General features: G+C 36.5%; 3 protein-coding genes across 3 annotated transcripts; all 3 read right to left on the reverse strand.

Moving 5' to 3' along the window:
* Positions 1 to 1,250: 1,250 nt before the first annotated feature.
* Positions 1,251 to 24,475, reverse strand: LOC125218340 (cysteine-rich receptor-like protein kinase 6). Its single transcript, XM_089062292.1, has 9 exons — positions 24,223 to 24,475; positions 5,051 to 5,241; positions 4,356 to 4,698; positions 3,265 to 3,387; positions 2,673 to 2,800; positions 2,395 to 2,605; positions 2,066 to 2,303; positions 1,643 to 1,802; positions 1,251 to 1,556 (listed from the first exon to the last, which is right to left on the reverse strand). The coding sequence occupies exons 1-9, from the start codon at positions 24,473 to 24,475 to the stop codon at positions 1,251 to 1,253; spliced, it is 1,953 nt and encodes a 650-aa protein (XP_088918418.1).
* Positions 11,225 to 13,284, reverse strand: LOC148934404 (uncharacterized). The gene has a single exon (XM_089069972.1). The coding sequence runs from the start codon at positions 13,282 to 13,284 to the stop codon at positions 11,392 to 11,394; it is 1,893 nt and encodes a 630-aa protein (XP_088926098.1). The 3' UTR covers positions 11,225 to 11,391.
* LOC148934405 (uncharacterized) lies at positions 16,813 to 18,872 on the reverse strand. Its single transcript, XM_089069970.1, has one exon. The coding sequence runs from the start codon at positions 18,870 to 18,872 to the stop codon at positions 16,980 to 16,982; it is 1,893 nt and encodes a 630-aa protein (XP_088926096.1). The 3' UTR covers positions 16,813 to 16,979.
* Positions 24,476 to 26,058: the final 1,583 nt, after the last annotated feature.

Genomic DNA, 26,058 nt, shown 5'->3' on the forward strand with positions numbered 1-26,058 from the left:
TAAAGGAGACTGTTTATGAAGTTCATTGGCAAATTCGTCTCTTTGGACTTTGGTACAGAAATTCGGAGATAAGATGGGAAAAGAATATAATTTTATATAAAAAAAATTAAATTTAAATGACATGTAGGTGGACTCTTCTGCAATGGCGTACACAAATTAAAGGGATATTGGTCTCAAAAATCATGAACTTTGGCCAAATTTTGGTATTTTCTACGAACTTTAAAATTGGTAAAATATCACAAACTTTGCATTTTGTTTCCCATAGCAGGTCAATCACTATATCCAATGAATTTACGTGCCTTTTTTTTCTCCTACTTGGCACTATTAAATCAACGTGATTTCTATGCTTTTTATCATACTTACTATGAACTTAAAAAGTGGTCTAGAATATCATAAACATTTCACGATTGCCCATATAGAATAAATTTTTCATCGAAGATCTCTTATTTGTGTTGGATTGAGAAATGGAGTAACAAACAAAGCAAATACCAAAATTTGGCCAAATTTCATGATTTTACATACCAATATCCCCAAATTAAATGATGTTATTTATGGTATAAATGTTTCAAATTTATCTAATTTATAAGATGCATAAAAGTAAAGTAAAACAAGTAAACAACCATTGATCAAACAACTACCGGCTTTGAATTTGGTTTTGCTTATAATATATCTCCTCAAAGGAAATATTTATATAATATACAACTATAAATTATTGGAGAAAACTAAATTAATTTTTTGAAACCAAGGCAAAGCCCTCACACCAGATGCACCGGTCAAAGATTTCGCTATTACTAGTATTGTATTGCCGGTCACTATTTCCTACTCTATTTTAAAATTTTAATTATTTACTCTGTTTTAATTAGATGCAAACATTTTGACGAGAAGAAGACAAAAAATTCCATGTTTACATGTTTTGTGCTACTTCTTGCCCAGACAAATACTGACCAACACAAAACTATTTATTTATAGATGAAGACAATAGCCCTTATGACAAATAACTCAAGCCTATGCAGACTTTCTTTTGCAACTCGGGAAAAAACAGAAAAAAAAAATCCAAATTGGAGCTTATTGATATGCTCGATTCAATTACATAATTTAAAAACTGCAATTATAAAGTTTCTTTACGTAATCCTGGAGATGATGGGGCGGGCCTACGTTGGACGTGTTGTGGATGCTTTAGGCATGGCGTCGTTTGGATCACATTGACAAAGTAAAAGGAATGAATGAAGCAACAAAATTACTTTTGCAATTTAACGTGGATATAAATCAGTTATCGATGCTTCATTTTCGGATAACTTAGTGATCTCCAAAGATCTTCTCATGTCCTCGTTGTTGGGGACAAAAAACGCCGGTTGCAAAGGCATTGGTAAAGTGCTAGTGAAGCTATGAAGCATTACCAATACAGAAGCCATGGTCGGTCGATCCCTTGCATTTTTTTGTACGCACAACAAACCGATATGAATACATCTCATCATATCACGGAGAGAGGTCGAGGAAGATATCAATGTGGGATCCATCAACTTCTTTGCTCTTCCCGCAAACCAGTTTCTCCAAGCCTGTAAGAACTCAGGTTTTTTTTATCAAGTTTGGTTTGGGAAATAGTGGCGCTATAACACCAAGCAATGAACATTTTTTAACTTACATAACTAAGCATGTACGGTATGTTCTCTCCATTTTCCACATTCTTGAAATTACAGGTACTTTGTCCACTGATAATCTCCAGCACCAGCACTCCAAAACTAAACACGTCGGATTTAAGCGAAAAATCCCCGTTTTGTGCATATTCTGGTGCCATGTATCCGCTGGAGTATATTTATTTTCATTAAGTGTGCGTTAAATGAATGGAAATATGTACTATATTTTTACCATTTCTCTACTCTTTCCCTCAAAATTGGATAGAACAATCATAAGGGTTTGGATAAGAAAAATGGAAACCACAATTTTTTTCAGCATTTCTTATAACTCCTTTTTTGTGATAAATTTGTAACCAAAGAAAACAACCCTAAAAGAACATTTTATTTCTCTATTGTCAAAGTAAATAATTTCATATGATAAATGAACTTACAAGGTTCCAGCGATCTTGCGTGTATTGGATCGTGTTTGATCATCTCGAAACAATCTTGCCAAACCAAAATCAGAGATTTTAGGGGTTTTGTCCCCATCTAGGAGTATATTGCTTGCTTTGAGATCGCGATGAATTATACGCAAAGGAGACCCTTCGTGCAGATAAACAAGTCCCTTGGCAATGCTCTTTATGATCATGTACCGACTCTCCCAACTAATAAGCAAACGCTTCACTGGATCTGTTTATCAATCACATATACATATATTGTTACAACCTAGTTTTAGTAGTAATAAATTTTATAAATTGGTAAAAATTAGGGAAGACATTACCAAAAATAAAGTTGTCTAGACTTCCATTTTGAACAAATTCATAGACGAGAAGCCTCTCCGATCCTTGTACTGAGAATCCCAACAACCTTACTAAATTTCTATGTTCAAGCTTGGCCATTAACACTACTTCGTTCTTGAACTCTAATTCTCCTTGTGTTGAATTTTCTGACAACCTTTTGACTGCAATATGTAGCCCACTTCGAAGTTTTCCCTAAAACAAATTTATGCATAAATCAAATTATTCTTCTAAATCATTTGTATAAAAATACCATTGTTACCTTATAAACTGCCCCAAATCCTCCTTGTCCAAGTTTGTTTCTGCTGGAGAAATTGTCTGTGGCAACTACAAGTTCTTCGTAATCGTATAAAAGGGATTCTTCAGCACTTACATCTTCTGCACTTATATCTTCCAGTTCCTCCACATTTGATCCTATTAAAACAAGTAAAACAAAATTTATGTTGAAATCAATATTTATCACACATATTGTTGGGTTACAAACTCATCCCACATTGGATGAGTAAAGGAAGTCGAATTAGAATATAAGTGCTATCTACACCTAATTAGTTTGAGGCCTTTTGGAGTGATTTAAAAATAAATTCGTGCGGGCTTAACTCCATCTAAAATGGACAATATAAAATTAATATGCAGTTGACGATCCTAACAACTTGTATTAGAGCTCAGGTGTGGCTTGAGCCGATCCCAAGATGACTCAAGTTTGAGTGGGGCCCGTAATGTCTCGATGGCCTTTTAGAGTGACTCGCCTTTTGGAATGACTCTAAAACAAATTCATGCAGGTTTGGCTCCACTCAAAATGGACAATATCAAACTACTATATGGTGCAATAAAATAAAAGACAATAAATGGATTACCTTGTAATATTAATTGGTCGGTTTTCTTCTTGAATCTCTTTTTGACGTAACGGCCAACACAAGCGAGAGCCATGAAAATGGGAACAAGAATTATGATTATAGTTTTTACAACATCAGGGTTGCCTGCAAAATTTATTTACATTCCTATTATACTCGTTACAATAATTAAACGTGATTTTGAAATATTTTAAGGATAAATATTAGAAATTTATAGTATATGCAATACGATTGATCAAAACTTGGATAACAATCCGCCCCAAGTTTTAAAACCGTCCAGGGAATGCTTACTTTAGATCAAAACTTGGATATATAGTTGTAAAATGAAGTTAATCCTATTTTGTTCCCCTAATTTATACCATTCAAGCATATGATTTTAGCAAAAACAAACATTTATGTCTCTGCCGCAATCTGATTTTTTGAAAAGTTTGGGATATAAAATGTAAATTGGGAACATTTTTTAGAATAATCTAAAAAATTGAACAATATAATAACACAATTCACTTTAAAAGTATTATCAGTATATTAATTTTTTAATGAATAAATAAACAAAATAATTTAAAGATTTTGTCCATGTAGATTTGAACCTAAGACCTATGTCATCATGCACTAACAAGTCTATCAAATTACTCATTTCGTCTATTATTAAATATCTCACTTTTTGTTCTTTCGGCAGTAGATAAATATCTCATTTGACAAGTGAACCTCACATTCCACTAGTTTATTTTTGCCACTTTAAGTTAGAAAGTGAAATAATTTCTTAAAATCCGAACCAGTAGTTGTAGGGATGAGCATTCGGGTTTCGGTTCCGTTTTTTGCCCAAATCAAACCCGAGAAACCAAATTTAGTGGAAAATCCAAATCGAATTGAACTTGAAAAATAGAAACCACAAAACAAAAACCGAACTACAAATTAAAAAACGATCTTTAAAAAAACCAAAATTATATTAAAAAACTGAAAAAAAAAAAAAAAAAAACACGTCTCATTTACTACTTTTCACTGATTGATTTAATTATAAAAATGCTATCTAGACTATGAGATTTGCAGAAAATAAATATGGTGATAGGCTTGTGGACAAGGAGAACATGTATTACCAGGCGGAGGCGGTGATGGTGGTGGCGGCGCCGGAGGAGGGAGATGCGATATGATCGCTCGCACTTCTTCGATCCGAGTGATATTGTAAAAGGGTAGCACCTCATATTGAATAAAACAGGCGGGCATATACAGTCTCATCCCCGTGTTGCTATCACAACACGCATTTTGCTCCGAGTTGATCAAACAACGGTTGCAGCCCTCTTCTGACAGATCAGGCACGCACTGCACCAGCGCGAATATGGTCTGAGAACTCGACCCTGTCTCATTCCCCGCTGCCAGCTTCATCAACTGCCCTCCTGCACCCGCCTGAGCGCGGAGATACCCTAGCAGCCCCCATAGATTCTGGTATTTGGAAGATACACTCAAATCATCACAACAAGATAGAAGTATATACTTCCTCCGTTCGACAATAAGAGTCATATTTGGTTGGAGCACGAGTTTTAAGAAATGTGAATTAAATAAGGTAGTGGAATGTGGGTCCCATATATATATAGATATTAGTCTTATAATAAAATGTGAGTGCGATAAGTTGGTGGAATGTGAAACTACTTATCATTTGCGGTAAAAGTGAAATAGGACTGTAGCGGAGTATGTTTGGATTAATGTCATGCCTTTGCTAAATAAAGGAATAGTATCTAGAAATCTTTTATTTTCTGCATTAGTCTTTTATTTTCCACATTCAATTTTGTATCACCTGGTTGAAATGCTCGGGATCACTTGCAGTCCGGATACTCTTGGCAGTGATAGGGAAACTGTCAGATCCGGCGCCGTCAACAAGAGACTCGTCGGAGTAGCGCAGCGTGCATGTGTCTTTGAACAGGATGTCCTGTCTTCGGTTGGGGCACAACCGGAGAAGCTCTGGGACGGCTTCTCGGAGGCAGGTGCTGTTGGAATAATTGAATGAACAATTACATAAAGCTCTCTATGATGATTAACCGAGAACAACAGAGAAGGAGATAAACTGTAGAGCGGAAGCGTACCTTGATTCATAATGAATTGAACGGCGGAATTGCTTTGCAGCGGCTATGGATCTTCCAAACGATCAGAGACATTCTTTGCAATAGTCTGCCGAGAGAATACAGAGATATTGAATGTTCTTCTGACGTCTGGGGACCATAACCCTAGCTTATATTTATATTAAATATAAACCCCTTTATTTTCTATTCGGTCCCTCATCAAATAGAAAATCACTTTATGGTATCTACACTTATTTCCATAACAAATAAATACACTTTAGCCCAAACTTTAATCTTTATTGGATCACTTTAATTGGGCAACTGAAAGATAGCCATACACATTAAATTAGTCATGTGGAAGCCCAAAAATTCTAACAATCTCCCACTTGGGCAACACATGACACCAAATAAATGTGTACAAACCGAATGAGCGCTCAAAAGTGCTATCACATAGTGTATTTCTGAACAATCTTATCATCAACCATATCGACATAGGACTAAAGGGGCAGTCACCATATTTTTTCATGATTAAACCCATCAGTAATCACATATGCAAATATAATCAACAACAGATCATTTATGAAGTGTAGCATGGAAATTTCATGCAAGGTGATAATACATGTCTATTTCCAACTGGTCCTCCCAAAGTGAGATCAAACAAAAAATAATAGACAAAACATAATACTTTATTTCTGCAGAGAATAACATGAGTTTTATAACTACGTGTTCAAAACACAATATAGAGCAATAACCAAACTATTCCCACTGAAAGGAAGTATCCTTAAACAACATAACACCCATTTGGGCTACATGTCCATGAAAGACCTTGGGTGATAGTCCCTTAATGATTGGATTTGTAATCATCAAATCCATTCCCTTATGCTCTATATGTATTTGTCCATTCCGAACCCTTTATTTAACAACCAGGAAGCTCCTGTTGTTTTAGAATATAAGTCTGCAGAGTTATTGTCACAACATAACTTAAGTGGTCTTTCAATACCTTACAATATGCAGCCTAGTGACAAAATTTCACAGTCATATTCATTAACTAGATGCCCCAAAACAAGTTACGAATTCTGTTGTCATGGCAGAAGTAGCTACAAGTGTTTGCTCAGCACTTCTCCACGAAATGGCTCTACAGCCAACAGACACACGTAACCTAAAATGGATCCTTTACTGTATTGGCATCTAATAAAATCAGAATCAAAAGCCTAAAGATCTCTCCAAATGATCTGATTTTCTGTATGCGAGCATGTAATGCTTAGTTCTCTATAAATATTTCATAACCCGTTTTGCTGCTTCCTAATGATCCATATCGGGTTATTGAAATATCTGCCCAACATATAAACAATTAAAACCAAATTGGGTCTAATACACACTTGATCAAACATTAGGCTCCCAATCACCGAAGCATATGGAACCTTCTGCATTTTCTAAATCTCAAGATTTATCTTAGGGCACTGAATGAGACTAGGTTTGTCTCTTTTAGTCATAGGGGTATTTCTTTACTTGCAATTATGCATCTCAAATACTTTAGGCACCTTTTCACTATATCCCTTCTGTGACAATCGAAAATTATTTATTTCGATTCCAAATACAAAAGAGGCTTCCCCAAGATCTTTCATATCAAATTTCTTCGAGAGAAAATTCTTGGTGTTAGTGCAACATATCATTATCGAAAGTTATTTCTTTCGATTCCAAATACAAAAGAAGATGCATTTGCTCCCACTGAACTTGTGATACACACAACCATCAATAGCATTCTTTCTGAATCCAAATGAAAGAACTACTTTCTAAAATTTGTGGTACCATTGACGAGAGTCTTAATTGAGGTTGTTGAGATTGACTTTAAATTATATCATCCTCATGAGATTGAATGTTTACAACAATATCATCTTGAGGTTCTTAATATGCTTCTTCTTCAATGATAGTAATTGATACTTGATCATTGTCAGAAGCAGTAGTAGGTGTCTATACAGACTCCTCCTCAAAAGTAATGCTTCTTAACACATTCTTCCCCCCAAACTCAACATCCTCAAGGAATACTATATTTCTCGTCCCAAAAATTAGTTCCTTTTGTGGGATCATAAAATTAAAAAACCCCTAAATTTTTCTAGAAGACCAAAGTGAGAATATATGCTACAGTCTTTAATGCCTCTCCCTAAAGTGAATGCGACAAGGAAGAGTGATAAATCATACTCCTTCACATATCTTTAAGAGTTTTATTTCGTCTTTTAGCTACACCATTCATGCTAGGCGATCCCGGCATGGTGTACAAAACGACGATCCCACACTCGTCCAAATAGAAGGCAAAATGTCTTTGACATTGTTCACCTGAGCAGTCATTTCTGTCGTGGTATTCGCCACTACAGTCAGATTTGACTTTCTTAATGCCTTTGTTGAGTCGGAGCTCAACATCAGCCCTGAATATTTTGAACTTGTCTAAAGCCTCAGACTTTTAAACAAAAAAAATTAAATGTAGGTGCCCAAAACAAGAATATTCATTTATGAATGATATAAAATATTGTTGATCATTCCAAGAAACTGAAGTGAATGAACCACAAATGTCCATATATATCAATTCTAAAATGTATAGCTTTATTGGCACCTAATTTCTTAAGCTTGGTCTGCTTTCCTTTGATACATTAAACTCACAAATCAAGTTCTGAAAAGATAAGTGTATTCAATATAACATATGACACAAGTCTCACAATCCTTTATTTTGAGATATAACCAAAACACTAGTGAGAGGTCGGGATTTTGCACGCGTGTCGTTTGCACGTGTCCCTTCCTATTCAACAAGATTTATAAGTTCCCACTTTCCAAAATACTATTACTTAGCATATGGTAAGTTAGGGTGTCGAACCCACGAGGAACGGTAGCATCCGTTATGTATTTCCACACTTAGAAAGGTTTTGGCGATGCCGCCACACTTTAAATTGGGGGTGGGAACTGAACTACGAAATATAAATAACACTTAAGCTAAGATTGGGAACTAAACATGCAAATAAAATGCAATTAGAAGAAAACATATAAACTGGAACGCAGACTGGGCAAGTTGGTAAACTGGGCAACTTAGCAGTGGCGAAAATAAGAACATTTCGGAAATGAAAACAAAGCAGCATCTAGCACGAATTTTACTAAGTTCAGAAGCAAAAGGAACTAAGTTAAAAGCTAAGGAAGAATAAAACTAAAAGGAACTCCTAAAGGAAAGTTAGAAAACTAGGAAAGTGACATGTTCAAAAGGTGAACTTTAAAGCCCTAACTAATGTGACTTAAAGCTTAAATGAAAAGCATGATGAGTGCAGAAATTATCTAATCTAAATGGCTGCCAAAAGTGAAAAGAAAGCATGTACTTGTTGTCTCCCTAAACCCTATTACCCAAGGTGTAAAACCAATGGATAAAAGCCTACAACTAATGGTCCTTTCACTCAACTTCTAAAAGCTGATATCTCTCCTAAATCTACACTAAGGCCACGAAAATAAGGAGGAGAAAGAGAGTAGATGGCTGCTACATAATTAAAAAGGCAAGAGAAACACAAGATCATCAATTAAACTACCTAAACATGCATTGAAAACACCAAATGAGAAAGCTGAAACTTAACCACTCCATATAGAAGATAAAGAACACTAAGAACATTCTACAATAGTGATGAAACACATTAAAAACGAAATCAACAAGCAAAACACAAACAACAATTAACTAGGCAAGAAATGAAAGTTAAAACTTAAAAACAAGGATCTTCACCTAAAAAATACAAGAACACAAGTACTAAGAGTAAATGCTTTAACACTAGAGAAATAAATACACCAAAGCTCTTAAAGATCAGCCTCCAAAAACCATTAACTAGAGAGTTAAGATGTTGGAATTAAGTTTCAACACAAGTGCTACAAAGAAACTAAAGCATTAAAGAAACTAAAATCTACTACAAGCTTCAACCCATGGTGAATTAAGATCTTGGCAGCCTTGAGTTTGAGATCTCTCTTCTTAAGGAAGAGAGAAAGTTTCCTAGAGAGAGAAAGTTAACTAAACTAAACTAAAGCTAAAGTGATAAAGTGGTTTGGGGAAAATCATAGTTAAATATTTTGTTACATTTTTCAAATAAAAAGTTATTTCCCCTTTCTCATGCCCTAGGGACGGATGTGGACACGTGTAGCAACAAGGAAGCAGTCTTGTAATTGTGCTCAAGTGGCTCCATGCAGTTTTCCCGTCGGGTCCAGCTTGGCCAAGCTGACAGCTTGGGCAGTTTGCCATTTCTCTGATTTTCTTCAAATTCTTGCACTTTTGCCTCCTTTTTGCATCACTCCACTACAAATGCCTTTCGACAATTCCTCCAAACCATATGCTCAATTCCCTGCCAAAATAGCATCTTCTCATGCAAATATTCAACTTATAAGTGCTAAAAGTGATCAAATCCGATTGACGAAAACTAGCCTATCAAACCTCCTCACACTTGGATCATACTTGTCCCAAGTATGTGGTTGGACTTTTCACTCAATTGCTAGTTTAAGTCACTCCCCCCTACTTTCTAAACACACACACTAAATTAAACAAACACAAAACACCAAGACGTTTACAAGACAAACACACACAACGACTCAAAATACACACGAAAGACATACCAAGCAAGTTGTATGAAAAGTGTAATGATACCCCAAGAATCAAGCTCAAAACAGATTTTTAAAACAAAATTTTTTTAAAACATAATTTTCTTCATCGAACAATGTGGTTCCAACCGTCGGTATCATCAAGATAGTTAAGCACATATCACAAGCAAAAGATTCACTCCCTGACTCTCTCAAAATGTAAGGACAATTCTCTCAATAATAATAATGAAAATGCAATCAAGGAGATATCACTTTATCACATGTAGCTCAAGAGGGTCTTTTACAGGATGTAATGGGGCTTGGGACCATTTAATATTGTCGGTTAGATCCTAGGGGTCCTAAGCTAGTGAGTGTAGTACAACAAAAACTTGTGCTTATTCTCCAAAGGGATACTTAGAAACTCCAAACACAATCACCCACAATCAAACCAAAAGTTAGAGATGCATTTAACTTCCTTCTTCTTCTTTTTTCATTTTTCTTTTTTCCTCTTCCTCTTCTTTTTCTTTTTCTGCTTCCATCTACCTTCCCACATTCTCCTTGTCATTTTCTCTTTGTTTTGTTTCCTTCCTCTTTTTCCTTCTTTTTCTGTTTTCTGTTTCTTCTTTTTTTTTCTTTTGCTGTTTCTTTTTCTTCTCTTCTCTTTTTTTTTCTTTTTCTTCTTTTTTTTTTTTTTTGGTAGCCACTGTTTTCTTTCTTTTTTTTTGGTGGGGGTAGCAGATTTTTGGATGTTTACAACTACTATCTCTTTCTTAAAAGGTGGTGATCATGTAGGAGCAACTAAGCACATTTATTTTGCACAAGGGAGAAACCATTTCCTAACTTAGAAAGAAATGTAGGCTCAAGGTTTCAAAGTGGCAACTAGGGGTAGCTCTTTTTTGGTTGATGTAATCACAAAGAATAAGGCTCAATTTGGCTTTTCCTAGTGCCCTCTATCTATGCCATAGTGACCAAGCGATATCAACTATCATGCAATGCAATGTCATTCAACGCTCGAAACACATGTAGAAAGTGTTCTACTTTTAGGCTTTGAACCTTACCATTTGTGGGTTTTTATGCAAGTGATAGTGCTTCACATTTCCATCGTACTCAACTTCATTCAATCAAAACCACAAGTTCTTGAATAAATTTTTTCAAAACAAAGCAAGTCATTTTTTTTAATACGATTCAACAAGTCAATTTTTTTTTCTTTTATTTGCTACGATTCAATAGGGGGATCATTACCAAATCATGCATCAAGGCTTGGGAAAAAGATAAAACACGCACTTTACAAAAACAACACAACACAACACGAATGAACAACAAAACAAACCCCCTCCTCACACTTAGACCTTGCTTGCCCTCAAGCAAGTTTGGTTGAAATGTTGGAAAAGGAAACAAATCACATAAAACTTCAAAAACTAAGAACGACACACAAGAATCCAACCTCCTCACACTTGGGCATTGCTTGCTCGAGAGCAAGTAGACCAAGTGTTTAGAGAAAGATTACTAACAACACATAACAATCACGAAGGCCGGCAAGGCCACAATATATACAAAACAAGGCCGACAAGGCCACAATTACAAACACTTTAAAGCAAACACATACATCACACACATAACACATATATACAACAATTAAAAGAGAGGGATGGATAGAAATCACCTCCCCCGCACAAAGCGGGGGGTACGGGCTGATGTGGCAGATGGTGCTAGAGCTGGTGCAGCTGCCTCCTTTGGTTTTGATCCCAGGCTCATGTGTTGGCTTGGCGGCTCCTTCAGCTTTGGCTACTTTATCAACTATGGCATTCAGGCTGCCCAATTCAGTAAACTGGGCAGGTTCCATGTGTTCTTCAAAAAATAGATCATCAAATCTTGTTTTCCAATCCTTCCAAGTAGAAGCATTCAATTTCCTTTTAGGATCCCTGTAGAGTTTGGAACCCTTCTCTGAACTCATGTAAACCATGCTAACATTGGGACTTATACTCACGATGTTGTTGGCCGAAGTCCAACCGGCCACCTCCTTATACCTCTTCAAAGATTTGATCAAATCATTTTCTTGAGTTTTGTCTAGGCACCTATTGTTGATCATGGAAATGGTATCATTCTTTTCCAAAGAATTGAGGCCGGAAGGAATGGCATTTGGCTCCAATTTAGGTAAATGAATCTGCAATGGTAGCAACTCTTCTTTTTCTCTCGTGTTGGGCAGCTCATTCTGACTCAGTACTTCCATAGGGTTGGGCAGCTTACATCTCTCAGGCGGGTTTGTGTGATCCCTCTTCTTGCACCAAGTCATGATTTCAACTTCTATCTCCTCATCACTAAGCTCTTGAGTGTTGAACAACTTACATTCACTAAGTCCTTCGAGCTTAACTTGTTCTTCAATTGAGGGCAATGAATACATATCTTGCAAAAACTCAGCTTCAAGAAAGTTGGGACCTTTCAACTCTTTGATCAACTTCTCACCTTGGCCATTTTCCATATCACTATCGATGATAACAGGGAGAGTGTCACTTTCCCCAAGACAGACATGCTCGAGGTTGGTGGGCAGCAGCTTCAACTCCAATTTTGGTGACCGAACTTCCGACGGCACCAATTCCTCCTCTGCGCTCAGACTGGGTAGTTCGCCTAGATCGGGCAGCTTGCTGGTAGACTTTGCATGCTCCAATTGGTTGCACCCTTTCATGATGGCCGATTCTGGACTCAAAGGCATAGGTGTAGGCCCATCAGGTTGAATGATGATATTCTCTTCAATCTCCACATCGCTATCCTCTTCATCTTCAAACCAAGCAGTGTTCTGACTTGGGCAGTGTGCTGCACTGGGCAATCTGGGCTCCTGTTCCAATGTTTCCCCTAGTCCGCTGTTTGAGTTATTGTTGAATGAAGCTTTCAACTCTTTCCTGGACCAAAAGAGAATCTGATTAAAGGTCTCATTCCTTGGTGGTTGCACTTGAGCCGGAATTCCTCCACCATTCCCACGCATATCATTGATGGAAGTCGCCAATTGTGTCATTTGACATGCAAGATGATCAAGACTAATCATTTGCTCATATTGTTCGTCTTGCAACTCATGCACCACATTGTAATTGGCTTGCAAATTGTTTTGCATGAGTTGTTGGGATGTGATTAGATCCTCCATCATTTCTTCTAAGCACTTGGGCAGCATTGGCGAATGATTTGATTGATATTGGCCGAATTCTTGTGGCTGGAAATACGGATGGAAAGCACTTTGATCTGGAGGCCAATAAGCATAATTTTCGTCTGACCATTGGAAAGCTTGGTGATGTACTTGTGGTGGTGGACCTTGATATTGTTGATTCGGATCGGTCCATACAAAATTGGAATGATCATGCCATCCAAGATTGTATGGATCTGTGAAATGATCCATGTTGCCCTTTAATGGCACACCACTCTCGTCATTGGCTCTTGAATTGATTTCCTCATCAGTTTTCTCCAAACTCTCTGACTAGACAAGCTGGGCAGTATGTTGAACTTGGCAGTTATATAACTGCCCCAGGACAGAGAAACCAATACCCACTTGTTCTCTCAAGCGAGCTTCCTTGCGTAGCCTCTTCGGTGTCTACTTAACTCCAATATCGAACAACAAACTTGGAGAAGAGGACCTGCTCATAACCTAAAAATAAAAGAGAAAAAAACAACAACAACAAAAAACAAGTCAAAAACTATATACAATAAGTGTAGGAAAACATAACAAGACAACAACACCGTTCCCCGGCAACGGCGCCATTTGAGAGGTCGGGATTTTGCACGCGTGTCGTTTGCACGTGTCCCTTCCTATTCAACAAGATTTATAAGTTCCCACTTTCCAAAATACTATTACTTAGCATATGGTAAGTTAGGGTGTCGAACCCACGAGGAACGGTAGCATCCGTTATGTATTTCCACACTTAGAAAGGTTTTGGCGATGCCGCCACACTTTAAATTGGGGGTGGGAACTGAACTACGAAATATAAATAACACTTAAGCTAAGATTGGGAACTAAACATGCAAATAAAATGCAATTAGAAGAAAACATATAAACTGGAACGCAGACTGGGCAAGTTGGTAAACTGGGCAACTTAGCAGTGGCGAAAATAAGAACATTTCGGAAATGAAAACAAAGCAGCATCTAGCACGAATTTTACTAAGTTCAGAAGCAAAAGGAACTAAGTTAAAAGCTAAGGAAGAATAAAACTAAAAGGAACTCCTAAAGGAAAGCTAGAAAACTAGGAAAGTGACATGTTCAAAAGGTGAACTTTAAAGCCCTAACTAATGTGACTTAAAGCTTAAATGAAAAGCATGATGAGTGCAGAAATTATCTAATCTAAATGGCTGCCAAAAGTGAAAAGAAAGCATGTACTTGTTGTCTCCCTAAACCCTATTACCCAAGGTGTAAAACCAATGGATAAAAGCCTACAACTAATGGTCCTTTCACTCAACTTCTAAAAGCTGATATCTCTCCTAAATCTACACTAAGGCCACGAAAATAAGGAGGAGAAAGAGAGTAGATGGCTGCTACATAATTAAAAAGGCAAGAGAAACACAAGATCATCAATTAAACTACCTAAACATGCATTGAAAACACCAAATGAGAAAGCTGAAACTTAACCACTCCATATAGAAGATAAAGAACACTAAGAACATTCTACAATAGTGATGAAACACATTAAAAACGAAATCAACAAGCAAAACACAAACAACAATTAACTAGGCAAGAAATGAAAGTTAAAACTTAAAAACAAGGATCTTCACCTAAAAAATACAAGAACACAAGTACTAAGAGTAAATGCTTTAACACTAGAGAAATAAATACACCAAAGCTCTTAAAGATCAGCCTCCAAAAACCATTAACTAGAGAGTTAAGATGTTGGAATTAAGTTTCAACACAAGTGCTACAAAGAAACTAAAGCATTAAAGAAACTAAAATCTACTACAAGCTTCAACCCATGGTGAATTAAGATCTTGGCAGCCTTGAGTTTGAGATCTCTCTTCTTAAGGAAGAGAGAAAGTTTCCTAGAGAGAGAAAGTTAACTAAACTAAACTAAAGCTAAAGTGATAAAGTGGTTTGGGGAAAATCATAGTTAAATATTTTGTTACATTTTTCAAATAAAAAGTTATTTCCCCTTTCTCATGCCCTAGGGACGGATGTGGACACGTGTAGCAACAAGGAAGCAGTCTTGTAATTGTGCTCAAGTGGCTCCATGCAGTTTTCCCGTCGGGTCCAGCTTGGCCAAGCTGACAGCTTGGGCAGTTTGCCATTTCTCTGATTTTCTTCAAATTCTTGCACTTTTGCCTCCTTTTTGCATCACTCCACTACAAATGCCTTTCGACAATTCATCCAAACCATATGCTCAATTCCCTGCCAAAATAGCATCTTCTCATGCAAATATTCAACTTATAAGTGCTAAAAGTGATCAAATCCGATTGACGAAAACTAGCCTATCAAACCTCCTCACACTTGGATCATACTTGTCCCAAGTATGTGGTTGGACTTTTCACTCAATTGCTAGTTTAAGTCACTCCCCCCTACTTTCTAAACACACACACTAAATTAAACAAACACAAAACACCAAGACGTTTACAAGACAAACACACACAACGACTCAAAATACACACGAAAGACATACCAAGCAAGTTGTATGAAAAGTGTAATGATACCCTAAGAATCAAGCTCAAAACAGATTTTTAAAACAAAATTTTTTTAAAACATAATTTTCTTCATCGAACAATGTGGTTCCAACCGTCGGTATCATCAAGATAGTTAAGCACATATCACAAGCAAAAGATTCACTCCCTGACTCTCTCAAAATGTAAGGACAATTCTCTCAATAATAATAATGAAAATGCAATCAAGGAGATATCACTTTATCACATGTAGCTCAAGAGGGTCTTTTACAGGATGTAATGGGGCTTGGGACCATTTAATATTGTCGGTTAGATCCTAGGGGTCCTAAGCTAGTGAGTGTAGTACAACAAAAACTTGTGCTTATTCTCCAAAGGGATACTTAGAAACTCCAAACACAATCACCCACAATCAAACCAAAAGTTAGAGATGCATTTAACTTCCTTCTTCTTCTTTTTTCATTTTTCTTTTTTCCTCTTCCTCTTCTTTTTCTTTTTCTGCTTCCATCTACCTTCCCACATTCTCCTTGTCATTTTCTCTTTGTTTTGTTTCCTTCCTCTTTTTCCTTCTTTTTCTGTTTTCTGTTTCTTCTTTTTTTTTCTTTTGCTGTTTCTTTTTCTTCTCTTCTCTTTTTTTTTCTTTTTCTTCTTTTTTTTTTTTTTTGGTAGCCACTGTTTTCTTTCTTTTTTTTTGGTGGGGGTAGCAGATTTTTGGATGTTTACAACTACTATCTCTTTCTTAAAAGGTGGTGATCATGTAGGAGCAACTAAGCACATTTATTTTGCACAAGGGAGAAACCATTTCCTAACTTAGAAAGAAATGTAGGCTCAAGGTTTCAAAGTGGCAACTAGGGGTAGCTCTTTTTTGGTTGATGTAATCACAAAGAATAAGGCTCAATTTGGCTTTTCCTAGTGCCCTCTATCTATGCCATAGTGACCAAGCGATATCAACTATCATGCAATGCAATGTCATTCAACGCTCGAAACACATGTAGAAAGTGTTCTACTTTTAGGCTTTGAACCTTACCATTTGTGGGTTTTTATGCAAGTGATAGTGCTTCACATTTCCATCGTACTCAACTTCATTCAATCAAAACCACAAGTTCTTGAATAAATTTTTTCAAAACAAAGCAAGTCATTTTTTTTAATACGATTCAACAAGTCAATTTTTTTTTCTTTTATTTGCTACGATTCAATAGGGGGATCATTACCAAATCATGCATCAAGGCTTGGGAAAAAGATAAAACACGCACTTTACAAAAACAACACAACACAACACGAATGAACAACAAAACAAACCCCCTCCTCACACTTAGACCTTGCTTGCCCTCAAGCAAGTTTGGTTGAAATGTTGGAAAAGGAAACAAATCACATAAAACTTCAAAAACTAAGAACGACACACAAGAATCCAACCTCCTCACACTTGGGCATTGCTTGCTCGAGAGCAAGTAGACCAAGTGTTTAGAGAAAGATTACTAACAACACATAACAATCACGAAGGCCGGCAAGGCCACAATATATACAAAACAAGGCCGACAAGGCCACAATTACAAACACTTTAAAGCAAACACATACATCACACACATAACACATATATACAACAATTAAAAGAGAGGGATGGATAGAAATCACCTCCCCCGCACAAAGCGGGGGGTACGGGCTGATGTGGCAGATGGTGCTAGAGCTGGTGCAGCTGCCTCCTTTGGTTTTGATCCCAGGCTCATGTGTTGGCTTGGCGGCTCCTTCAGCTTTGGCTACTTTATCAACTATGGCATTCAGGCTGCCCAATTCAGTAAACTGGGCAGGTTCCATGTGTTCTTCAAAAAATAGATCATCAAATCTTGTTTTCCAATCCTTCCAAGTAGAAGCATTCAATTTCCTTTTAGGATCCCTGTAGAGTTTGGAACCCTTCTCTGAACTCATGTAAACCATGCTAACATTGGGACTTATACTCACGATGTTGTTGGCCGAAGTCCAACCGGCCACCTCCTTATACCTCTTCAAAGATTTGATCAAATCATTTTCTTGAGTTTTGTCTAGGCACCTATTGTTGATCATGGAAATGGTATCATTCTTTTCCAAAGAATTGAGGCCGGAAGGAATGGCATTTGGCTCCAATTTAGGTAAATGAATCTGCAATGGTAGCAACTCTTCTTTTTCTCTCGTGTTGGGCAGCTCATTCTGACTCAGTACTTCCATAGGGTTGGGCAGCTTACATCTCTCAGGCGGGTTTGTGTGATCCCTCTTCTTGCACCAAGTCATGATTTCAACTTCTATCTCCTCATCACTAAGCTCTTGAGTGTTGAACAACTTACATTCACTAAGTCCTTCGAGCTTAACTTGTTCTTCAATTGAGGGCAATGAATACATATCTTGCAAAAACTCAGCTTCAAGAAAGTTGGGACCTTTCAACTCTTTGATCAACTTCTCACCTTGGCCATTTTCCATATCACTATCGATGATAACAGGGAGAGTGTCACTTTCCCCAAGACAGACATGCTCGAGGTTGGTGGGCAGCAGCTTCAACTCCAATTTTGGTGACCGAACTTCCGACGGCACCAATTCCTCCTCTGCGCTCAGACTGGGTAGTTCGCCTAGATCGGGCAGCTTGCTGGTAGACTTTGCATGCTCCAATTGGTTGCACCCTTTCATGATGGCCGATTCTGGACTCAAAGGCATAGGTGTAGGCCCATCAGGTTGAATGATGATATTCTCTTCAATCTCCACATCGCTATCCTCTTCATCTTCAAACCAAGCAGTGTTCTGACTTGGGCAGTGTGCTGCACTGGGCAATCTGGGCTCCTGTTCCAATGTTTCCCCTAGTCCGCTGTTTGAGTTATTGTTGAATGAAGCTTTCAACTCTTTCCTGGACCAAAAGAGAATCTGATTAAAGGTCTCATTCCTTGGTGGTTGCACTTGAGCCGGAATTCCTCCACCATTCCCACGCATATCATTGATGGAAGTCGCCAATTGTGTCATTTGACATGCAAGATGATCAAGACTAATCATTTGCTCATATTGTTCGTCTTGCAACTCATGCACCACATTGTAATTGGCTTGCAAATTGTTTTGCATGAGTTGTTGGGATGTGATTAGATCCTCCATCATTTCTTCTAAGCACTTGGGCAGCATTGGCGAATGATTTGATTGATATTGGCCGAATTCTTGTGGCTGGAAATACGGATGGAAAGCACTTTGATCTGGAGGCCAATAAGCATAATTTTCGTCTGACCATTGGAAAGCTTGGTGATGTACTTGTGGTGGTGGACCTTGATATTGTTGATTCGGATCGGTCCATACAAAATTGGAATGATCATGCCATCCAAGATTGTATGGATCTGTGAAATGATCCATGTTGCCCTTTAATGGCACACCACTCTCGTCATTGGCTCTTGAATTGATTTCCTCATCAGTTTTCTCCAAACTCTCTGACTAGACAAGCTGGGCAGTATGTTGAACTTGGCAGTTATATAACTGCCCCAGGACAGAGAAACCAATACCCACTTGTTCTCTCAAGCGAGCTTCCTTGCGTAGCCTCTTCGGTGTCTACTTAACTCCAATATCGAACAACAAACTTGGAGAAGAGGACCTGCTCATAACCTAAAAATAAAAGAGAAAAAAACAACAACAACAAAAAACAAGTCAAAAACTATATACAATAAGTGTAGGAAAACATAACAAGACAACAACACCGTTCCCCGGCAACGGCGCCATTTGAGAGGTCGGGATTTTGCACGCGTGTCGTTTGCACGTGTCCCTTCCTATTCAACAAGATTTATAAGTTCCCACTTTCCAAAATACTATTACTTAGCATATGGTAAGTTAGGGTGTCGAACCCACGAGGAACGGTAGCATCCGTTATGTATTTCCACACTTAGAAAGGTTTTGGCGATGCCGCCACACTTTAAATTGGGGGTGGGAACTGAACTACGAAATATAAATAACACTTAAGCTAAGATTGGGAACTAAACATGCAAATAAAATGCAATTAGAAGAAAACATATAAACTGGAACGCAGACTGGGCAAGTTGGTAAACTGGGCAACTTAGCAGTGGCGAAAATAAGAACATTTCGGAAATGAAAACAAAGCAGCATCTAGCACGAATTTTACTAAGTTCAGAAGCAAAAGGAACTAAGTTAAAAGCTAAGGAAGAATAAAACTAAAAGGAACTCCTAAAGGAAAGCTAGAAAACTAGGAAAGTGACATGTTCAAAAGGTGAACTTTAAAGCCCTAACTAATGTGACTTAAAGCTTAAATGAAAAGCATGATGAGTGCAGAAATTATCTAATCTAAATGGCTGCCAAAAGTGAAAAGAAAGCATGTACTTGTTGTCTCCCTAAACCCTATTACCCAAGGTGTAAAACCAATGGATAAAAGCCTACAACTAATGGTCCTTTCACTCAACTTCTAAAAGCTGATATCTCTCCTAAATCTACACTAAGGCCACGAAAATAAGGAGGAGAAAGAGAGTAGATGGCTGCTACATAATTAAAAAGGCAAGAGAAACACAAGATCATCAATTAAACTACCTAAACATGCATTGAAAACACCAAATGAGAAAGCTGAAACTTAACCACTCCATATAGAAGATAAAGAACACTAAGAACATTCTACAATAGTGATGAAACACATTAAAAACGAAATCAACAAGCAAAACACAAACAACAATTAACTAGGCAAGAAATGAAAGTTAAAACTTAAAAACAAGGATCTTCACCTAAAAAATACAAGAACACAAGTACTAAGAGTAAATGCTTTAACACTAGAGAAATAAATACACCAAAGCTCTTAAAGATCAGCCTCCAAAAACCATTAACTAGAGAGTTAAGATGTTGGAATTAAGTTTCAACACAAGTGCTACAAAGAAACTAAAGCATTAAAGAAACTAAAATCTACTACAAGCTTCAACCCATGGTGAATTAAGATCTTGGCAGCCTTGAGTTTGAGATCTCTCTTCTTAAGGAAGAGAGAAAGTTTCCTAGAGAGAGAAAGTTAACTAAACTAAACTAAAGCTAAAGTGATAAAGTGGTTTGGGGAAAATCATAGTTAAATATTTTGTTACATTTTTCAAATAAAAAGTTATTTCCCCTTTCTCATGCCCTAGGGACGGATGTGGACACGTGTAGCAACAAGGAAGCAGTCTTGTAATTGTGCTCAAGTGGCTCCATGCAGTTTTCCCGTCGGGTCCAGCTTGGCCAAGCTGACAGCTTGGGCAGTTTGCCATTTCTCTGATTTTCTTCAAATTCTTGCACTTTTGCCTCCTTTTTGCATCACTCCACTACAAATGCCTTTCGACAATTCCTCCAAACCATATGCTCAATTCCCTGCCAAAATAGCATCTTCTCATGCAAATATTCAACTTATAAGTGCTAAAAGTGATCAAATCCGATTGACGAAAACTAGCCTATCAACTAATGTCATAAATTAACCAAATTCTAATTATTTAATTTGCTTAGTCCCTTTTGATTCAACATGTAAAGCTTCTGAATATGAAGTAACATAATTGAGCATACAAAGATTGTTATATGCACTTAAGGAAACAGTGCCCACAATACTAGAATTATTGAAGAAAGAACTTTACTATTTCTGAATGAACAAGAGAAACCAAATTTGTCCAAAGCAGAATAGAAACCAAATTTTGTCTAAAAGACAGTACAATAAAGTGTCCTTCAAAGGCAGAATAATTCCAGTCTTTAATAACAATCTACAATGCCCAATAGTCTCTACTTTCACCGATTTGTCATGTCCCACATAGATGTATCTTTCGCCATCAATTGACTTTCGGTAGCTCAGACAGCCTTGCACTGATAACCTTATGTGAGTAGTAGCACCAGAATCTACCCACTAAATATCATTAGGGACTAAATCCAAATTAACTTTAGAACAGACCAAAACAAGAATTGTAACTTCCTTTGCACACAATATTTACAATTCTTCTTTTTATATCCATGTTTACCACAAAAGAAACAACTATCATTATTTTTATGTTGTTTCTTTTATGATGAACCCTTATCTATAGTAGCATTCTCAATATACTCTCTTAATGCCCTTTTACTTTATTTCTTGAGATACTGACCAGATATGCAGCACCAAATGCACAAGCAAGTCTTTAAAATTCAAGCTTTAGTGAAGCAACGTGAGATATTTGCATAATGTGCTCCCTTATGTTGCCCTTGCCCTTATAATTTATTGAGATCAAGCATGTTTGTCTCAGCCTTAATGTTTTTCGCAAAACGTACCTTAATTTTGGCAAGGTATTCACTGGCCTTATTGATATACTTAGATGCAATGCCTCAAAAGGCTTCTAGGCTGCTACACCTAATAATCAGTAGACTTACACGATTCGAGTATTCCTACTTCTCGTAGTTTCTCCTTTGATAAGAAGTACTATCTTCCGTAGGAGAAGTAGGTTGCTCAATCCTTAGTGTGTAATCCAAATCCATGCAACCCAGAGCAATCAAAATATAATCTTTGCAATCCTTAAAATTTGACCCATTCAACACTAACATATTGTTCATGTTGGAAGAAACTACAGAAGCAGACATCATAATTGAATAGAGAACAAACCAAATTAATTGTCATACTCACATCAAAAAAAATTCAAATAAAATGGTAACATCTCGAGGTACCGGCACAACATTCATATCAAGTCTTTGGACAGTAATATGAACTTGCAAGTGACAACCTCTTTGTAGTGATCAAACACTGACAATAAGATCATGTCAAGTAATGTCCACCTTTGGGCATCACAATTACTTACACAAAAACTGAATAATTGTCACCTATTTATCACCACAGGTATGTGTGTATCTCGTGCCAAATAATAATCTTCCTTTGAGCCGACTAATATCCGCATTAAAATACACACACACTTCACCGTCCTAACATTCGCAATAAAGAAATCTAGACAAGAGAGGTTACTTTGGTAACGTCTTGCTTCGACTAATCTACTTTGAACGTTAGTAAAGCATTACGAGGTTCCAAGCACAACATCCACATCAAGTCTTTTGACAGTAATGTGAACTTGCAAGTGACAACCTCCTTATAGTGATCAAATACTGACAATAAAATCATGTCAAATAGTGTCCACCTTTGGGCATCACACTACTTACAATAAAACTGAATAATTGTCACGTATTTATCACCAAATGTATGTGTGTATCTCGTGCCAAATATTAATCTTCCTTTGGGCCGACTAATATTCGCATTAAAATACACACATCTATAAAAGGAACATGAGATGCACCAAAATTATTGAATTTAAAATTTTTAAACCGAATATAAACGCTTGTAAGCAAGTCATTGTTAAGTTTCCGAAATATAGTGGCTAGCCAACGAGGCACTGGGTTCGCATACCTTGCAAACTCAGCAAGTTGTTAAATCCTTACGGCCAGCACAATAGCTCCCCAGCAAATCGCAAATTGCTGACTCCTAATGGGATTCCATACAATTTTTCTCAAATCCGATTTTTTTTTTTTCACAAAAATCGACAAAAAAAACTGAATTTTGATATTCTCAGAATCGTAACCAACGAACATAACATCCAGAAACAACATCAAACAATCAAATAATCCACAAAACACGAATCCTAAATTTTATGGATTCACAACAAAAGCAGGAGCGGAAATCCAAATATTTCTTTTCATATATAAAAGAAAATCATGCTAAACCATAATTAAGTACTCAATTCACCATATGCGTATATGTATACCTAATTATCTCACGCACATACATAAAATATATTTCTCAAATCATTCTCGGCGCACACAATAATTACAAATTATAAATACGGGAAGAATGAATTAAGAATTCATTAACCAAAATTTTCTCTGTAACAGTTTATCATAATCCATGCTCAATTCATGTTGGTTCTTTGATTCAACCAACTCATTCAACTAGCAAAACCAAACAAAATTCAATATGAAGTCATATGAAGTCAGTAGAGATTTGAATTTTGCAAATCCAAACAGCAATTTTGAATCCACGGCATCTCCACAATCAATATGGAAACAAATATCTTTCAATTAGGAACCCATCAACACGTCCGTAATCAATTCCAATATTCAGACTCAATTCAAATTTCCGTAAGCAAAACAACGACAGCCATATATGCATAAATATAAAGCGAATCGTAAAACCCTAATATCAAGAAATTTAATTTATTGATCCAAAAGTTAAACGCAAACATAAAACCTTAATTCTCCTTTTCTCAATTCTCAGAGAATCATCAATAGAGTGACTCTGATACCACTTGTTGGAATAATTGAATGAACAATTACATAAAGCTCTCTATGATGATTAACCGAGAACAACAGAGAAGGAGATAAACTGTAGAGCGGAAGCGTACCTTGATTCATAATGAATTGAACGGCGGAATTGCTTTGCAGCGGCTATGGATCTTCCAAACGATCAGAGACATTCTTTGCAATAGTCTGCCGAGAGAATACAGAGATATTGAATGTTCTTCTGACGTCTGGGGACCATAACCCTAGCTTATATTTATATTAAATATAAACCCCTTTATTTTCTATTCGGTCCCTCATCAAATAGAAAATCACTTTATGGTCTACACTTATTTCCATAACAAATAAATACACTTTAGCCCAAACTTTAATCTTTATTGGATCACTTTAATTGGGCAACTGAAAGATAGCCATACACATTAAATTAGTCATGTGGAAGCCCAAAAATTCTAACAGGTGCGGCAAGCCTTGAGCTGGAAGTCGGTTCTGCAGAGCGCGGTGGCATACACTCGGTCCGGGGGTTGGCCCACGGTGGCGTTGTAGAATCCGTTGTGTTGTATGTTTGGTGGAAGAGATGAAATGAGAGAGTTGAGGTTGGCGCTGTATGTGCCTTTGCTGGTGTAGTTGTCGCCGGAACAGCCGTAGTTCGCCGCTGTCACAGCGTCGGCAAGGATGGCTAGGCCTAGAATGAAGAGGGAACATGTTCGCGACATCTTAATTGAGTTTGCTCCTCAATTGGGAAGCATATTAATAGAGGAATGGTGATCCCTTCATAATTCATACGCTCACACCGTGATTGTGAAACACTGTGAGAAATTGTCTGTCACAAGGACTTTTTAGGTTTTAACTTGTTGAAGAGTACACGTGATAAATTAATACTCCCTTCGGCCAATTAAATATTGAACATTTGGGAATCAACATGAAATTTTATGTAGTGTTATTTTGTAAAGTGAAAAAGATGAAAAGATAGAAATAAAGTTATTTCCATTTTAGAAAATGTTTTATTTTTAATGAGATAATTCAAATAAAAAAAAATATTTCATTTTTAGTGGAATAGAGGGATTATGTATAAACCTTAAATGATTCAATCAACTAAAGTTATAGGGGGCCATGCTCCCAACGTGCCTTCGGGCTTAAGCATATTAAAATATTATGGATTTAAAGTCATGCAAAGAAAGGTAACTATAATTCTTCCATTGGTTAGTTCTATGATTAATATTTTAGCTTCATGATGAGTCCCTAGTTTATGAAATACTTTCTTGTCCATAAAAAATAATTTATTTATGGATCGCACGAGTTTTAATATTTTCTCTGTTTTAAAGAAGATGATTCATTTATTGGGCGGCATGAGATTATATGTATTAAACGGAGAAAGTAAAGTAACAAAGAAGGCATAGTAGAGATGAAGATGTTTATATTTTTATGACAACTCATATTTCAAAACACACTTCACTGTTGTAATGACATTATAACATTGCAATGGACTGCATTATAGTACGAGTGAGCATAGATACTTACATTCTCCTATAATATACACATTTCTCGTGCAAAAGTTTTCGTATGAACATATGCAATTAGGACTTAATTAGAGTTCTCGTAAAATTACTTTATAATTTTTATATTTGATTAGTGAACTTAACATTGAATACTTTATTATAAATATTAAATCTACAACATCATAACGATGAAATGTACAGTACATCATTAGTAAGTAAAGACTATATATGATGTGAATTGGCATTCGTCTTTGTTGACTTTGGTTCAGAATTTCATCAATGGAGAGTGGCCATTAATGGAGACAGTTTTTGAAGTTCATTGGCAAGTTTATCTGTGTGGGACTTTGGTTCAGAATTTCTGAAAATGAGATGGGAAAGGAATATATTTTTATATAATAAACTTAAGGAAAAACTATCATTTAAATAATAACTTTTAGTTGAATTCTGATTGGAAGTAGCTAATTAAACCACACTTTTTGTACATTTCTCAATTATCCCATGCAAAAGTTTTTGAGAAAATTTGTTGTGTTTTGTACACTTTTTGTCATTATATATCTTCACCAAATAATTAATAATCATCTAAATCATCATAATACATTACAATGCTCAATTTATCCAAAAGTTAACCAAGAGTTATGATTTAAATGACAAATTTCATAAAAATTTAATTATGTGGGACAATAAAATTGAGAAATTTACAAAAATTGTGATTTAATTAGCTATTTTTGTAAGTTACGGGATTAATTACAAGTCAATTTAAAGTTGCGATTTAAATGATAATTTTCATAAAATTAAATTCA

This window comes from Salvia hispanica, chromosome 1, assembly GCF_029641045.1.
Source record: "Salvia hispanica isolate PSC_SH4W2 chromosome 1, Shi_PSC_v1, whole genome shotgun sequence".
NCBI classification, from domain to species: Eukaryota; Viridiplantae; Streptophyta; class Magnoliopsida; order Lamiales; family Lamiaceae; genus Salvia; species Salvia hispanica.

What these genes read in the sequence shown, in the direction of transcription:
- LOC148934404 (XM_089069972.1), bottom strand. Translation starts at nt 13,284, where the DNA reads ATGGATCATTTCACAGATCCATACAATCTTGGATGGCATGATCATTCC.
- LOC148934405 (XM_089069970.1), bottom strand. Translation starts at nt 18,872, where the DNA reads ATGGATCATTTCACAGATCCATACAATCTTGGATGGCATGATCATTCC.
- LOC125218340 (XM_089062292.1), bottom strand. Translation starts at nt 24,475, where the DNA reads ATGTCGCGAACATGTTCCCTCTTCATTCTAGGCCTAGCCATCCTTGCC. An exon ending in CGACCAATTAATATTACAAG is followed by an intron (nt 2,801 to 3,264) that starts GTAATCCATTTA and finishes AGGAACTGGAAG; the next exon opens with ATATAAGTGCAGAAGATGTA. An exon ending in GATTTGGGGCAGTTTATAAG is followed by an intron (nt 2,606 to 2,672) that starts GTAACAATGGTA and finishes AATTTGTTTTAG; the next exon opens with GGAAAACTTCGAAGTGGGCT.